Raw genomic sequence first — 14,564 nt, forward strand, 5'->3', positions numbered from 1 at the left:
GTTTCTATTAAAAGTGGTTTGGGTCAAATTAAGAAACCAAGATGGGGAGCTATGGAAAGGACGCATTCCTGGACTCAACCTTGACAAACCTGGTTAAGGCGCAGATAAAATGGGAAAAGACTGTCTTACCGTGAGCGATGTTTCTAGATACCTTAGCTACTGTTAAGTGATCTCCTTCACTGAAGTGAATGATTCTCCTTTAGTGTTGGGGAATTCTTGGTTGCACTCCTGAATTTAAGTCAGAACATTGATTAGTGAGTTGGTCTTTTAGGACTGACATTGTAGCCTTTTAGGATCATCGTTGCACAGTGAGTCAGTCTCCAGAGACCATCTGTTCCCTTGAATTCTTTAATGTAAAATTGTACCCGTTTACATGTTTCCTGATGCCTGACAGTCTGCTGGAAGTATGTTCTTCCTGTGTTAGCCTGGTTTTAACTCAGCCTTCTTTAAGGAAGCTTAATACTGGTGACTGACCTGGAATATCGGTAGGTTGTGAAGTTGAATGGGCCTGTGAAAATCCCCAGACTGCATGTAAAAGTACCAATACAGGCTGCATGTAAGAGTAATATTACAGGCTGCATGTAAGAGTAGCATTATAGGCAGCATGGAAGAGTAACATTACAGGCAGCATGTTAGAGTACCATTACAGGCTGCATGTAAGAGTACCAGGGCTGTAAAAATCCCCAGACTCCATGTAAAAGTCCCAATACAGGCTGCATGTTAGTAGCATTACAGGCTGCTTGTAAGAATACCGGGGCTGTGACAATCCCCAGACTCCATGTAAAAGTACCAGTACAGGCTGCATGTAAGAGTAACATTACAGGCAGCTGAAAAGCCAGTTTGTTGTTGAGGTTCAGCTGTTGTCAGCGTCCTTAGCTGCTTTCAGATCTGTTTATTTTCTCCTTTTCTCTGGGGATTCCTTAAAGGGAAGCATTGTAGATAAAGGGTAGGGTTTATAGATATTCCACAATGGGCTGGAGATTGAACCAGGTACTGCTAACACAGGAAAAGGAGACAACAGAGATGAAGCCATCATAGGCACAGTTCTTACATTAAAATGTGAGAGATCCGTTGTTTAAATAGGCACCTGCTCAGAAAGATGTGAGCTTCTTTTTTTCTTTTATAAGTAATATCTTTAATATTAAAAAATGTTAACTCCCACAAAGGGGGAGAATAGGGTTCCACTAATTCTAAATCAGTCCATCTTAATAGCCAATATTCTTATCACAAGTCATTGTTGTTCAAATAAATTGTTTTACATATCACTACAAGTGACTTTTAAAACTAACATTTTACCAGTCATGTTACTTCTGTTTTATAACAGTCATGACCATATACCTTATCAGTCTTACACTGATAAAAGATTGGTAAGTTTAACCTCAATATTTTAGAATAATTCATACAGTCCAAAGCCTTTTCAGTAGGCTTGTTTTCATGAGTGCCAATTGATTTTTAAGTCAGTAAGTAATGTGGTTTGAATTTTGACTATTGAACTTATATCTGTTGACAAGGACATATGGCAAGACTTAGTGAAGCTTGCAAAAGGGTCATTTTATCCTCTTATAAAATGGAATTTTAAAAAGATTATATGATTGTTCCAGTGCGGAACTTACTATGTTTGCAGTTAGGGCACATTATTGTAACTTACATGGGAACTGATGGACCATTCATTAAAGTTTTTAGATGGAAGGGGATTAGAGAACACTTATAAACTAATGGTTATTTAACCAATAAAAGTTGTAAAAATAGTGCTTATAAGTGAGTAAAAAAATATTTTAATTCACGCTCCAGGGAAATGCACACATAGTTGCAGGTATGCTAAGTAAATTTGAGTAAATGTATCTCTAAAAGTAAAAGGTGTTAGAAGAATTTCCTTTTGAGAATGTAACAAACATGTAATTCTGTTTTGTTTTGTGAGTTTACTTGGTAGCTGATTACAGATTATTATGCTTGACTAATAGTTTTATTCCTTCAGCTACCTTGAATTTGCTATTTGATTAGGTTATCTGCCAAGTTATTAGCCTAAGAAAAGCATAGATTTACTGCACTTTAAGTATGGATTTACAGACAGGCTGTTGAAATGCCAAAGAGTATTTGTGTTTTAGAATAATTGCTGGTAGGAGAGCCTTAGATTAAATTTTACAGTGTGGTTAGCTAAGGTGGTTACTTTCTTTCAAATTTATTTCATATAGGATTCCCCCAGTATTGGGGTCATTTACTTTTGTGTTACAGTTTTATGCAAAGATTTATGATACTGTTATACTTTTTATATCCAGCTAAAAGTTATGTCTGTGCAGAGAGGAGGCACTTTGACAGTAACCAGTTTGCTGAAAACCAGTGATTTCTAGCGGACGTGTTCTTCTATTTAAACATGTAAACGAAACTATGGCTTTTCTTTAAAACTTTTGCTAAATTTAATTCTTTTTGTCACAATTTCTTTTTTTGTAGAAATTAGTCCAGAATGGTAAGCTTAGAAATTTGCAGTAGATTAACATATTTGCAGAAAAGAGAAGAAAAATTAAACATTTTTATTTGCTCATTGGCATTATTAGATAGTGACTTGCCAAATGGTGAAAGCTAAAGGCGTGACTGAAAAGCTTTGCCAAACCAGAATTTGTTCATTTCATCACTTCACTTATAAAATAACTGCATTAGTTCCTTGGTGGTCACTGCCTGGTCTGTGGAACCCCCAGCAGCTCTGTCTGAACACAGGTTCGAAAGTGTCTGTTATGATGCCTTTGGAAGAAACGTGATGGAACTGAGAGGGGCATCCAGACATTCCATGGAACTGTTCAGCTGCTGGACCATCTGGAGAGAGAATAAAAGGCCTGGGTTAGGGGTGCTGGCGTTGTGCTCGTTTATTATTTGGCTTTCCCTTGCCAGTCTTTGTCCCCTTTTCACTCTCTTTAGCCAGAACAGACATCCACGTTGGCTGGGATGCCATTCTTACATTCTCCTTTCTGTATCTGTGATTCTGCAGGGTTCAGAAGTTCACAGAACCACTTCAAACTGGCCTTATGTTGGTGACTTCATTGTTCCAGCGGTTCCTAGACCTATTTCTTTTCCACTCCCCGTTGGCACTGTGATTTCATCAGCCTGGGGTTGCTGAGTGCAGCTCAGTGACTCAGATCAGTAATGGACAGCCCACCAGGGTTTGCAGCATTTTGGCAGCCTTGTTTTGAGCTATTTGGAAAGAAAATGTCCCAAATAGGTCTCATTATGGGTGGTTATTGGGTGACAAATGTTTTGATTGATGGCTCTGGGCATCTGCCTCCTTTTAACCACCCATAGTGAGAACTCCACAGTATAGCCGATGCTAAAATTGCCCTTTTATTCAAAGAAGTCACAAAAGCTTTGGGCCTGATTGGGAAGGTAGATGGTAAGGAGAGAGGCCTGGGCTTGTGTCCGGCATTGTCCTTGGAAATTTAGAGTGCTTAACCACTCATGAAGGAGTCCTGGGATTACGTGCTTGGCTGCTAACGGAAAGATCAGCAGTTTGAACCCACCAAACTGTACCTGGTGAGGAAAGATTTCAAGATTACGGCCTAGGAATCCTCACAGGGTAGGTAGCTCTACTGTCATACAGGGTCACTAGGAGTTGATATCGACTTGACAGGAAACTCAACTTCCAATTTTCTTAATCACTGAATACGATTTCTGCCACTGGTGGGTGCTGGTTAGGCTTTGAGTATGAAAGTATGGAACTGCATAGATCAGTCATCTGTAAGTATATATTTACAACAATCAATTCATGAGCTCTACCCATTGAAGGGGAGCTCTGGTGGCCAAGTGGTTAGAAGCTGCACTGCAATTGGCAAGACATGCAGTTCAAATGCACCAGCTGTTCTGAGGGAGAAGGATGAGCAGTCTCCTCCCATGTGATTCAGCTGCCTTGGAAAACCTGCTGGAGGGTCAGGTATGGGTCGGTTCTGACTCAGTGATACACAACAACAACTACAACCCATTGTTGAAGATAGGAAATTCTTCATGATATTATTATAGATGTTTATTTCCTCCATCTTTTAAGTCCCGAAGCTCTACAAGGAAAAAGAGACTGCCTAGTCTACGTATGTATCCCTATTGTCTGTAGAATGTATTCAGGGCAGGTTGCCTAATAAGCATGGGCTTACTTGTGCATGTTTATGAGGCTGTAATAATTAGTGAAAACATGTGAGACAATTCACTACAGACAAGTAAAGCATAAGTAAACCTGTGTTTATTTTATTGGATTCTGTGATACTGGCTATAACTTTGCAATAATGGATCTAGAAAAGAAGGAAAAAGGTAAATATAGGTAAGAAAGAATCAACACAGGAAGATAGCCCTTCCTCTAGCTCTCTCCATTCCAATTTGGAGGAGTTTGAGGACCTTAAATATTCTAGAGTGGTTTCTGATAATTGACACTGCTAAACCAGTTAACACACAAATATGGATATAAGTAATTTACTCGTGATGTAATTTCAGTGGTTGTATTTGTGGGTTGTGTGTGTCTGCTAAGTCCTGAGAATATTTTTATTTGGAGTCAGGTGCCAGTTCAAACCTCAGCTGTGCATCTGTTAGCACTGCATCCTTGGACAAGTTACTACTTTGTTGTTGTTGTGTACAGTCGAGTCAGAACCGACCCATAGCTGACCTTCCAGTGGGTTTTCAGAGACAGTTAATCGCATGGGAGGAGATTGCCCATCCTTCTCCTGCAAAGAAGCTGATGGATTGAACTATATGCCTTTTGGATTGCAGCATAACTTCTTGTCACTAGGCTACCAGGCCACCAGAGCTCCTTACAAATCTCATAGGGACCTCACTGCCACTGAGTTGATTCTGACTCTTAACGACCTTCTACTGGGTTTCCAAGGTGAATCTTTCTGGGGCAGATGGCCCAACTTTCTACCTCAGAGAAACTGCTGGGTTCAAACTGCTGACCTTTTCATTAGCACCACAGCTCTCAGTGCTATTGAGTTGGAACCAACTCCTAGATGATCTGCCACTAACTTTATACTAAGCCCCAATTTTCCTTTGAAATGTTGTTGTTAGGTGCTGTGGAGTCAGGTACTGCTCATAGAGATCCTATGATCAACAGATGTGAACCCTGTCCCATGCTGTGCCATCCTCACACTTCCTAACACAGTAGGGCCCATTTCTGTAGTCACCATGGTAGTCAGACCACCTGGTTGAGGGTCCTCCTCTCCTTCGCTGACCCTCCACCCATCCAAGCATCATGTCCCTCTTTAAGGACTATCCCTCCTAGCAACATGTCCAAAATATGAGAGGCAAAATCTCATTATCTTTGGCTCCAAAGAGCACTCTGGCTACACCCTCTCCAAAACATATTTGTTTGTTCTTTTGGAAGTCCATGGGATGTGTTCTTCTCCAGCACCACAGCTCAAAGGCATGAATTTTTCATCTATTATCCCTTTTCAATGACATTTTAAGCGAGAATGTGATATTACCTACCTCAAAATATTGGGAGGATTAGATAATATATGTACTTAACATAGATTGGCCAGTCTCATAGAAAGCACTTTAAAATTTTTTTTTAAAAAAGATCACTTCTAACCTCTCAAAACCATTTCTATCTTATTGCTTTTGTCTGACATTAAATTTATTATTATTTTTCTTTTAAATATCTAGGAAGCACCAAACATTATTTGCTGCTATTATCACTGTGGAATATATTCTTTTTTTAATACATAAAACATTTCCTGCCCTTTCTTGACATTTTATGGTGTGCCACAACTGCTTTGTTTCTAAGGTAGATCTGTTCTAATTAAACTTCTGACAGCTCTGCAGAGTACAGTTTGGTGGTTGATGCTGAATTTCTACTTCTGCTTGATTTTGTTTTCTATTGAAAATGCTTCTTTGGAAAAAGGGCTACATGTAGGAAGAGGAGACGTGTGTGTAAGAAACGAGCATTTTAAATTTTTCACATGTTCTTTTCTATAGTTGTCATTCAGGTAAGCTTCATCTCATGGCTAACCATATGTATGTTTAGCTAAGTGAGTATGTTTACTGAACACCTGGTATGAAAAGCAGAATGTTCTATGCATTTTGTGGGGAAGTAGAAAATAAATAGAAGATATAGACCTTGTTTTAAAAGAAATTTCCAGCAAGTAGAGGGGGAAAAAATTCTTGCACATGCAATTATTTGAGGCCACTCTTAACCAGTAAAAGTTGTTTCAGTGCCAGATGAGGGTTGACAACGTGTCACCATGTGTAACATCTTCTGGATGTTTTAGTCTGCACATTTGTTTTGCAGAGGTGGGAGTTTTTCCCCCTCGAGTCAAAAGAATGTTTTCCTAAGCACAGCATCCTAGGGAGAAGAGAGACGAAACAAAGAGATAAAAAAGGAAAGCTGCTAGAAAATGAAAGAGCTTTGATTGAACAGGCATCCAGTGACCTTCTAAAGAGGGGAGCATGATGGCTTAATAAATTCAAAGCAGTGGATATGATCAGAACATCTCAGTACATTGTGAATGTTATCACCATCTTTCATTGGTCCAGATTGGGGGCAGGGGGCATAAGCTCCTTGAAAATAATTTAGAAAAAGGCAAGTGTTAAAAGGCTTTCACTTTTGCATTTACAAAAATATGCAAAATCAAGCAGAAGTAGAATATTCTGGCTTTGCTGAAGCGGATCGGATTATACAGTTCAGGGACAGTGGTAAGCGAATCTGAGCACTATAGCAACACTGGTCATCCACACATCTTAAGAGTCTCAGTGGATGCTGGTTGATGATTTACTGTATCTCATTAGCTTAACCCTGGCCTTGTCTAAATTCCTACCTCTGTGTGGTGGCGTAACACCTTGGTGTTTCTTTTCTGATGCTTTGATGTTTATATAGCACAGTCAACATACTTTGAAAACATTTACATGCTGATTAGTTAACCTTGCAGATCAACCCTGGGAAGACAGCCAGAGCTTACTAATAAGAAGAGGCAATGCCTTTGAGTTGTGGTGATGGAGAGAGTATTACTATCCCACAACCTGAAAAAGAACAAATCGTTCTACCTTGAAGGAGGTGCAGCCAGATGGCTCCTTAGAGGCAAGGATGGCAAAACTTTGTCTCCTATGTTTTGGGCCTGTTGGGGGGTGGGGGGCAGTTCTTGAAAAAAGACGTTGTGCTGGGGAAAGGAGGGTTGGTGTGAAAGAAGAGGAGCCTCAATAAGATGGGTTGACACAGTGACTATACGACATGGTCCCCCTGGGATCGAGCATGACAGTTTACGAGGAGATTGCGGGACAGCATAGGGCAAAGTTCAGAGCTGTTCTTCATAAGGTCACTCTGATTTATAATCAACTGGATAGCACATAACAACAATAATGGAAAAGCAAGATAATTAGAGAAAAGTTCAAGATGAAGAGCCTGGCACCAGAACTGTGTCACTCCCCTCCTTTAATTCTGTCTCTGTCAGAAGTTGAGCCACATGGCAGATCTGTATGGACTGATCCACTCTGTATCCACCTCATTTTGCTGAAGACTTTGGGAAAGCTATAATTCTGTTCTGACTTGGCATATTATGAACAGTTACTCACAAGAGGAAAAATGCTATTGAGGGCAGTTTTGCTATAGAAAATTTTTCAGTTCTGGCTCTGCTTAATATCATAACAGTGTTGTCATATGTGCTCCAGGAAGCATCATTTCTAAATTGTAGAGTTTTCTGACCCAGTCCTTGGTTTAGTTAAAGATACTGCCTTTTATAAATTCAGGGGCTGGTTCTGACAGCCTTGTGTCAAGTGACTAAGTCCCCCTCTCCAGTGTATATATTCTGTTTGGCACCCCTTGCATCATGGTGAGATTTATCTCAGACGTGAACTTACAAGCTTTCTCCAAAAGTATAATTAAAAAAAAAAATAAATAAATAAAACAAGAGGAAAACCCCAATTTCATTTTAAAAACAAAACCAAAACATGAACCACCTGGAATTTTATGACGTAGACTTTGAGACAAAGTGATTCTAAGAGTTATGGATGACCATGTATTGTTATTGATCCCAGGGAAGATAGCCAAATAGCAGGATTGGAGTTGGGGTAGGGCAGGATGATGGAAGTTAGAATAACCAGGTGTGAAAGGCTGAGATGGTCTACCTAAAGGAGGTTCCTTGTGTTGCTCGGCAATTCCAGGTTAGCTGATCTCTGGTTCATTCTGGCTGCAGTGTCTGGAAGTTTGAAGTAGTGTTTTCCTTTTTCTCTAGGCAACTGAGCATTACCTAAGACTCGCTGGGAGTAATGAAAGCTTGTGGGAATACTCTACCTGTCACACCTCATGTAATTGCTCCAACAGAGCTAATTGAGTTGCTTTGTGAGGAACTCGGGTTAAAATGCTGTCTCTGTAAACAAGGAGGTGGTTTTGTATCAGGGCGGGGCTGCAGCTTCTCCTTGCGACTGCTGTGAGGGGCATCTAGGAAGAGGAGGAACACACACATGCACTCCTGTAGTTTGTGACTTCAGGGCAGGCTATCTGGAGCTCGCTGACTTGAATGGAGTGAAACACAGGTATCCAGCCTACTGGCAGTTACTTCATTTGAATGGTCTGCAGGTCGGAAATGACTCTTCACTTTAAGGCCTGGCCCAGCTGAGCTGAGAAAAAACGATCTGAATTTTAAAGACTGGCCTTTGAGGGCTAGGCAGCCAGAGAGGGTCTTTTCTGTCTAGAAAGAACCAGTATCTCATTGCCTCTCTCAACCTGGCCACCACTTGTGGAGTGACCTTGTGGATTGTGCATCTGGTGTGAGTGTATGTGGGGTGCTCCGCTGGCAAGCCTGGGCCCACGAGGGGTAGACAGTGGACTTAATGGGGTGGGCACTGCTCCTTCTCGGGCTGGCTTTCTGAAGGTCCTGATGAATCAGCTCGAGGACCTGGACACATAGAGCACTCACAAAGGGTTGGCAAGGCACAGAAGGAGGGGTGAGTGTGCCAAGAGGTGGCTGCCAGGAGACTGGTTCGCTACAACCTGTCCTTGTTTCCCACTTTGCACAGGTGCGCGCTGTGGGCTATGGGATGGATGAGGTGGAGCAGGACGAGCATGAGGCCCGACTCAGGGAGCTGTTTGACAGTTTTGACACCACGGGCACTGGCACCCTGGGCCAGGAGGAGCTCACCGACCTTTGCCACATGCTGAGCTTAGAGGAGGTGGCCCCAGTGCTGCAAGGGACGCTTCTTCAGGACAACGTCTTGGGCAGGGTAAGGACTGGGGCAGAGTGGGAAGTGGGAAGTGCTTTTGGTTGGGCCCTTGGGGGTTGGGCAGACCACAAGTGTTGCAACCCATTTCTAGCTTCCTGGCTGGGTGTGCCCTTAGCTGTTAGCCTGATAAAAACAAAAATGTGGGAATAAAGGGGAAGTAACAGTATAGCTTACAGGTTGATTAGACCTGTTTTAATCTGTGCTCTAGCATGGAAGTGTGCCCTGACCATCTATGAAGAGAGGAGAGAAAATGCTGCCCAAGTGTTTCTCAGAGTGAGGGGAGGAAGAGTGACACTAAATCTGTAGCAGAATTTCTTACATTCTTTGGGAGTCATTTTGTGGACTCATGATGCTCAGAGAGGCAGAGGGTTGGCAAAGGAGAGGAAGACCCTCAACCAGGTGGATTGATAGAGTGACTGCCACAATGAGCTCCAGTGTGTCAGGAAGGATGAGGAAGGCACAGGACAGGACTGGGCTCAGGTCTGTTGTTCACAGGGTTGCTATTGGTCATTCTCAACTCAGTGGCACCTGACAACAATATATTCATTAGTTGAGAAAAGGAGGGAATAAAGTTTGAAGAGAAAGGAAATATGTTCATAAAATTACCATTCACAGGAAGAGTATTTATGTTTGGACTTTTCCTCTGGATAAAATTATTTTGTGTGTGTTTTCTGGTGTAAAGTATTAATTAAACCTTCTATCCAGACAGTCAGAGAGGAGGATAAGTAAGCACAGTTGTAGGTTCATTTGAAACCCAGCATGACCTTGCTTCCAGCAGGGATGTGAATATGCTAATGTTAATGTCTACACTGACAATAGGTTTGCTTGCCCCAACAATTCACAGGGTCTCTTTGTCCCTTACTGATAGTGGGAAAAACAGTTCATCTATTATGCCTTGAGAATGCCTTCAGTTTTCAAAATTAGTAGCATAGTTTGTATCACTTCGATTTGAGTCTTGTGCTGACTTTTGGAAATGTTGAGGGGAATAGTAGACGACAGTTTTTGAGGTCCATTGTAGTCACTGCTGACGCTTTATGGCAGTGGGTTTTATGTGCAGATTAAGGAAGTAGTTATGAAGCTGAAGTTTATCCCAGTGACTGAACTTCCTTTTCTTTGTTTCAGTCTCTGGGTGAACTAGAGCAACGAGTGATCACAGATACAGGGTGACGTATTGAGGCTGGACCAGCTCTTGTTCTAAAATTACTGTCCACAGGATGATACTCTTCTGGGTTTGGTGCCATCAATATGATACTAAATAGGAATAACCCTTGGAAGAACAAAAAGTGAACTTTTTTAGTGAAAACAGGGACCACACTTGGTGGCTTCTGAGTGGATTAACTACTTGGAATACACATAGTCCCCATAAAATTCTAGAAATTTGGCTTTCGAAAGATAGAAAGGGTTATGAGGATCCAGCAGCTTGTTTCTCATCATGTCAGGCACTCAGATTTATAAGTTATGCCTCTGTTTAGACACTGTGAGGGAAGAAAAGAGTTTTGTTTCTCAGCACATTGGCACCTCAGCTATTTGGTGTATAAGGAATTGTGTCAAAGGGCAGCTGTGTTTCAGACCTTGTTAAAGTGCTGGAAGATATAATCTAATGCAAGGTTTCCTTGGGAGGTTGTTTTAGAGCCAGTGTAAATGTGGAGTGCTCCGTTGTAAGCAGACCACACAGAGGCTGCAGGTTACCACTCCAGATGTTGTACATCTTTGCCCTCCTGTGACAGACTAAAGCAGAGGAGCATTATCGATTGATTTGTTAATGACCTGACACTGCTGGCCTGATTCTCACACTTGCTGTTTGCCTGTGAATAATGAATACCGAAGTGGTCTATAGCATGATATTTACTTAGTGAACCAGTGATAAAAGTTAAATGGATGTGTGCACATTGATTTCATGTGGGGAGTCTCTGGTGGTTCTCTTGAGAGCACTGTTGGCATGAATTGATGCACTAAGTAGTTAAATTTGCATTTTTTTATGAAATGGAATTCTCCTCAGATGATGGCATAAATGTGGCCATATGCTGTTCTGATGCTCTGTATGGGCTATCACTTTAAATTATAAGGAAAAAATCCCTTAGCATTTGCTAGAGCAGCCCAAGTGCTCTTGTTTCCTTGATATAATTAGGAGAGAATCATAAGCTTTAAAATAAGAAATTGTTTTAAATACTAGTCATCTTTCTTTTCATAGAAAGTATCTATAGAAAGGTATAAGGGCTCATAGTTTAGTTTCGTTAAAAAGGAGAATGAAAAGTAGGATGATAAATCTAATTATTCATTCATTGTTGTTTTTTTTTGGTTGCCTTCAAGTCAAGCATAACTCATAGCAACACTATGAACAAAAGGCTTGAAGCCCCTCTACAAGTATCAACATTTATCAAAGTTCATAGGGTTTCCGGAGGCATGTTGTTTCGGAAGTGGATGCCACTCCTACCTTTCATAGTATGTTATTGTTGTTATGTGCCATTGAGTCACTTGTGATGCATAACGACTCTATGTGCAATAGCTCTGAACCCTTCCCTGTTCTGAGCCAGTCTTACTAATTCTGACACGACAACCCCCATTGCCCCAGTTACTGTATCAATCCATCTCATCCAGGGTCTTCCCTCTCCTGCACTGTCCATCCGCACATCTTAGCATGATGTCCTTCTCCAAGGACTGATCTCTCCTGGCCATGTGCCCAAAGCAAGTGAGACAAAGATTCAAAATCTTAGCCTCCAAGAAGAGACTTGGTTTCACCCTCTCCAAGATAGACAGGTTTGGTTTTTTGGCAGTCCATGGTATATTCAAGACTTTTCTCCAGCACCATAGCTCAATGGCATTTATTCTTCTTCTATCATCTTTAGTCATTGTCCAACTCTCTGAAGCATAACAAGTCATTGAGAAGACCATGGCCTATATTAGGGACACCTTTGAATCTAGACTGACATCGTTGCTCTTCAGCATTCTGGAGAGGTCCATGACAGCAGATTTTCCCAATGCAGTTTGTCTTTTGATTTCCTGACTGCTGGTATTAAGAGTGTTGATTGTGGATCTGAGCAAGCTGTAATGCCTAACAACCTCAGTCTTTTCTCCATTGATTATGGTGCTTCCAAGTGACTCAGTGGCCCAATGGTGAGAATCTTTTGTCTTTTGATATTGAGCTTCAATCATATGAAAGACAACAGTCCTTGACCTTTTGCAGCAAGTGCTTCAGGTTTTCTTTAGTTTCAGCAAGCAAGGTTGTGTCATCTGCATATTGTAGGCTGTTAATAACTCTTCCTCCAATCCTGATGCCACACACCCCCCTCATAAAGTCCTGCCTTCCTAATGATCTGCTCTGCATACATATTAAAAAGGTATGGGGACAGGATGCATCCCTGATGCACTCCTTTCCTGATTTTGAACCATGCAGTGTTTCCTTGCTCTGTTCTGAGGACTGCTTCTTGGTCCAAGTATAGGTTTTGTATAAGCACAATCAAATGTTCGGAGATTCCCATTTTCCTTAAGGTTAGCCACAATTTATTGTGATGAATACAGTCAGAAGCCTTTGCATAGTCAATGATACACAGATAGACATTCTTCTGGTACTTTCTGCTTTCTGCCAAGATCCATCTGACGTTGGCAATAATATCCCTAGTGCCATGATCTCTTCTAAACCCAGCTTGTATTTCTGGTAGTTCTCTGTCAATAATATTCAAGTCTTTCCTGGATAATCTTCAGCAGGATTTTTCTAGTGTGTGATATTAGTGATATTGTTTGGTAATTTCCACACTCTGTCAGATCATCTTTTTTTTTTTTTTTGAATGGGAATAAATATGGATCTCTTCCAGTCAGTTGGCCAAGTAGTTATCCTCCAGATTTCAGCAAATTAATGACTTTGCTGAGTGTGTTTTGTGTGCAAGGAATTCTTCTACTCTTAGGTGTGAATGGACTTTACTACACTGTTGTTGTTGTGTGCAACAACAAGCTGACTGCAAATCATAGTGACTCATCATAGATCTTAACCTTGCCCTGCCCTGAGCTGGTCTCACTGTCTCAGACACACCTATTCCCATTATCCCAGTTACAGTGTCAATCCATCTCATCCTGGGTCTTCCTCTCTTGTGTTATCCTTCCACCCTTTCAAGCGTGATATCCTTTTCCAAGGACAGTTCCCTCCTGGCAGTATGCCCAAAGAATGTCAGATGGAGCTTCAAAATCCTTGGCTCAAAGGAACAACTTGGCTTCACCCTCTCCAAGGACAGACCTGTTTTCTTGGCAGTCCATGGTATATTTGATACACTTCTCCAGCACCATAACTCAAAGGCATTAATAATCCTTTTGTAATCCTTATTTATTGTCCAGCTTTGTGATTCATAAAAAGTAATTGTGAAGACCATGGCCTGGATCAGGTACACCTTTGTTTCTAGACTGACATAATTACTCTTTAGCACTCTGTAGAGGTCCCTGACAGCAGTTCCCTAATATAGCTTGTCTTTTGATTTCCTGACTGCTAGTGCCCAGGGTGTTAATTGTGGAGCTATGCAAGCTGAAATTGTTAAGTCTCAATCTCTTCTCCATCTATCCTGGTGCTAACAATTGGCCAAGTGGTACTATCACTGCAAATGAAAGTTTTTAATTTAATTGGCTTCCATATGTATTAGCATTTTATCAGCTTCCTTAATGCATCTTCTGCCTTTATTTATGACTTTTAAATTTTTTAGAGTATAGTTTTAATCAAGACTCCTAAGATGTAACATTTTTAGGCATTGGCCTGAACTAATAATTTTTTCTGAAAGTGGAAAAAGAAAAGGCATTGTTTCCCTCAGCCAGAAGTATGAGTTGTTGTTGTGGTTATTTGCTTTTGAGAGCCAACTATGCCTCCTAGCACCCCTCTGAACAACAAATCAGAACCCTGCCCTGTTCTGTGCCATCCTCTTTATGTGTGATATACTCGAGTCCATTAGAGTCACACTGTGTCAGTCCATGTTGTTAAGATTCTTCCTCTCTCATGCTGACCCTCCACCTTTCTAAGCATGATGTCTCTTACCAAGGACTACCTCCTCCTAAGTATATGTCCGATGTATGTAAGATGAAGAAAAGCTTCAGAAGATGAGTAGTATCCTTTTGCCCCCATGTTAACCTGAGTCTTCAGTAACTTACTATTTTTTTAAAAAAGCCCAAACAAAAAGCCAGTGTTTCTTTTGACTTTGTTTAAGGAAAGTAACCTGTCATTTACATTATATTCATTATATTAGTAGGCCATGCCCATCCATGTTGGGCCATGTCCATCCACATTATTTCTATTCATCCATGTGATCTTGCTTTATAGCTTGAAGCTATAGTCCCTTGACCATTTTAACTACTATGAAAGTCTTCAATATTGTAGCTAGCTAGTGCTGCAGTAACAAAATTAGCACAAGTAG

At 41.0% G+C, this 14,564-nt stretch overlaps 1 protein-coding gene across 1 annotated transcript in view; it reads left to right on the top strand.

Annotated features, from left to right (window-relative positions):
- The first annotated feature begins 8,994 nt into the window (after nt 1-8,994).
- The window catches only part of NIN (ninein (GSK3B interacting protein)), a 140,957-nt gene continuing 135,387 nt past the window's right edge, over nt 8,995-14,564 (top strand). The window contains exon 1 of the mRNA XM_006899217.1: nt 8,995-9,177. Coding sequence (XP_006899279.1) covers nt 8,995-9,177 — 183 coding nt within the window. The remainder of the gene's footprint in view (nt 9,178-14,564) is intronic.

The sequence above is a fragment of the Elephantulus edwardii genome, unplaced genomic scaffold (assembly GCF_000299155.1).
Source record: "Elephantulus edwardii isolate Elephantulus edwardi_28Jun2011 unplaced genomic scaffold, EleEdw1.0 scaffold00247, whole genome shotgun sequence".
NCBI classification, from domain to species: domain Eukaryota; kingdom Metazoa; phylum Chordata; class Mammalia; order Macroscelidea; family Macroscelididae; genus Elephantulus; species Elephantulus edwardii.